Source organism: Sinocyclocheilus rhinocerous, unplaced genomic scaffold (genome assembly GCF_001515625.1).
Source record: "Sinocyclocheilus rhinocerous isolate Xijiao unplaced genomic scaffold, SAMN03320098_v1.1 scaffold1238, whole genome shotgun sequence".
Taxonomy (NCBI): domain Eukaryota; kingdom Metazoa; phylum Chordata; class Actinopteri; order Cypriniformes; family Cyprinidae; genus Sinocyclocheilus; species Sinocyclocheilus rhinocerous.
This window is the reverse complement of record NW_015662954.1, coordinates 690950-694029: the sequence shown is the minus strand read 5'-3', so window position 1 is coordinate 694029 and position 3080 is coordinate 690950. Positions and strand designations below refer to the sequence as shown.

At 41.2% G+C, this 3080-nt stretch overlaps 1 protein-coding gene across 1 annotated transcript in view; it reads left to right on the top strand.

Annotated features, from left to right (window-relative positions):
* LOC107728538 (neurocan core protein-like) overlaps window positions 1-3080 on the top strand; it is a 141822-nt gene that overhangs the window by 103192 nt on the left and 35550 nt on the right. The window contains exon 9 of the mRNA XM_016538743.1: window positions 2159-2275. Coding sequence (XP_016394229.1) covers window positions 2159-2275 — 117 coding nt within the window. The remainder of the gene's footprint in view (window positions 1-2158; window positions 2276-3080) is intronic.

Sequence of the window (3080 nt, the reverse complement as noted above, 5' to 3'; positions counted from 1 at the left end):
TTCCTGGGCTATACTCGGGATCAGGAGCCCTTCCTGGGCTATACTCGGGATCAGGAGCCCTTCCTGGGCTATACTCGGGATCAGGAGCCCTCCGTGGGCTTAACTGGGGATCAGGGTAGCGCTTACGTGCTTACCACATTAACATCCGGCGGGCTTGCCTGAGGAACGGCCGGCTTACTTGACTCGGGAAAGGCCGGCAGACTTGGGGGAGCCGTGGACGGCGGCGGGCTTGAGTGAGCCGCGGATGGCGGCGGACTGGTTCTGACTCGGGACCGGACACTCCGCGGACTGGTTCTGGCTCAGGACCGGACACTCCCCAGACACCGGAAGACACCTTCCCTCCAACTTAGTCCAGTGGTGTCTGGGAGGTCCACGGGGCGATGGTAGTTGGCCCCGAGCCAGGACAGCTGATTAAGGACAGCGTCTTCTAACGCCGTCACCGCGGCGAGCTTGTAGAACTCCCTGGCGTACTCGTAGAAGGGGAGATCTTGGCGGGATATGGCGAGGAAACGAGCAGCGATCTCCATGCCGCGGGAGGGGAAACCAGGAAACAAAAAACTTGCAACAAACGGGAAAAAATAAAAACGAGAAGGGGCGCTGCTTACTTTTGTTTTTGGTCGGTTATTCTGTCACTGTCCGGATGTGTGGAGGCAGGCAGGACGACGAGGACGACAAGGATTCCAATAATGACTTTTAATGTAGACAAATATGGGGTGGATAATTAGTGGCAGACAGGTGAGCACAATGAGGGTAATTAACTAATGATTAGTACGGGCTAAACCAACACAAGGGGAAGAAACCACAATAAACTGTCCACAGGGGCGTTACACGTATATTCTATTCATAAAGTTTATTTTTACATATTTAATGTTCATTTCTACATGCGTAATGTGTTTTTTTTTTTATAGCCTGGTTTCATTTGTTGCCATTAAAACACTGTTTTTGACTACCACAAAGCAAAACTGAAAGGTTGCTTTTTGAAAGAAAAAAAAGATGATTCATACAATTTATTGGTTTATTTATGTACTTTATTATATTTTTAACAGCATTGCTATGTTGATCTACTAGCTATTGACCAGCATTGACCATCATAATCCAGCCTGAGCCAGCATGGGACTTCACGCTGATTATTTCAGCATGGTAAAATGAGCTGAATTATGTCTGTAAATACAAATAAAATGGACAAATGCAAGCGCAGTACAGTAGCTACAGAGCACAACTGCAAACCTTGCCTTTAATCTGCTTTCATACTCTGCTTGTGTATCATTGCATGTGTACTTTTTGTTTTCTTAAGGGACTGTGTGCTTCAAGAAGAATCTGTTAGAGGAGAGAAATAAAACAAGCTGTCACAACAAACAAGAAACATAGTACAGTTAATTTCAATTGAAGAGTTCCCAAGGCCTGTAACAAAGTAAAACTCGATAAGATGTGGGAAGTCGAACGCACACGGCGGCATGTGTTGCGAGGCCGTGTTGAGATTTATCTCCCCTGCTGTAAATAATTGCGTGTTTGGAATTATACCGGAGGAGACGTGGTGTGTTTGATGCACTGTCAGATTGCGTTTCGTGGTTGGAAATGGATTATAAAGCAGCACTTAATCAATTTCCAGTGCAAGTTGTGCGCCGACGTCCTTGTAAAGGTTCCCTGTCCGTAAGTTGATGTAATTATGACTTAATCTGTGAAATTTTCCATATATCACCACACCCCAAAACATTTCGCCGTACAGGTTTTTCAAGAGTTGTATCTCACGGAAATAAAGTGTGTTTATGACCCGAGAATGGTATGGTAATGTGCCATAAAAATAGACGAAAGTATGCGCCGCTACTCTAGGCGATGATCGGATAATTTATGAAAGCCGGGGATCATCAGAGGTGGACATGGTGAATCGCATTGTCCTTCCCTGCGGAGCATCTGTCATGATGAACGGGGGATGACATCAAACTTGTGCTAATCTCTCACCTTGTTGAAAGTCATACGCTCAGGCTCCTCTTCGTTTTCAGTCTGGAAAGTGGAAGATTTCTGCTCGTGTTTCATGAGTGAGACCCAAACTTGGGTTGGGCGCTCATACGATGCAAACATTGAGCCTTGGTGCTCATATGGGAAATTTAGGTTCGAATCTGGCTGTAAAACGTGTTTTCTTTTCGTTCTCCCTCTACAGCAGAAGATGATCCCTGCCAGACCAACCCGTGCCTGCATGGTGGGAGCTGTTTGACCGAGGGGGAGGGATACAGTTGCCTGTGCCCTCAGGGCTATTCGGGAGAGAGCTGCGAGATCGGTAAGTGGATTAAGAGAGAGGTCGGGGTCGGGACAAAAGAGGTCAAGGACGTTTGAAGGAGCCCACTGCAGCTTTAGAAGTGCACTTGATTTATGCACACAGCTAAAATTGGATATAAAACCAATGCAAGCATCTCTTTTGAGGGTTATGCCTTTGACCCTTGATGTAAAACCAATGAATACGATTATCAGCAAGACGAAGACCTACAATGTCCGCCAAAATTTTATTTACCAGCATCTTGATCAGATGTCATCGTTTTGGTCGGAGGTTATAAAGGAACTGTAGGTTAGGGAAATTGTAATAAAAATAGCAGTGCCTAGGTAAATAAACATATTATACTAAAAAATAACACATTTTGAAAAATATATTATTATTATTATTATTATTATTATTATTATTGTTGATGTTGTCGTTATTATTATTATTATTAGTTATACATTTATTTTACCGTTTGTCACTTTTTGCAGGTTTTATTTATTTTTTTATTTTTTTAAATATTAATTTTAGTAGTAGTAGTAATAGTAGTAGTTGTTGTTGTTGTTGATGTTGCTGTTAGTAATAAAATAAATAATATATATTATTAGTGAATTAATTTTTGTTATCAGAAATAACAATAATAATAATAATTATTATTATTATTATTAATTTATTTGAACTTTTGTAAATTTTACAGTTTTTATATCCATTGTTTTATTTTAATAGGAATTTTATTATTATAATTAGTAGTAGTAACAGTAGTAGTAGTAGTGTTGTTGTTTATGTTGCTGTTAGTAATAAAATTAATAATATATATTATTAGTGAATT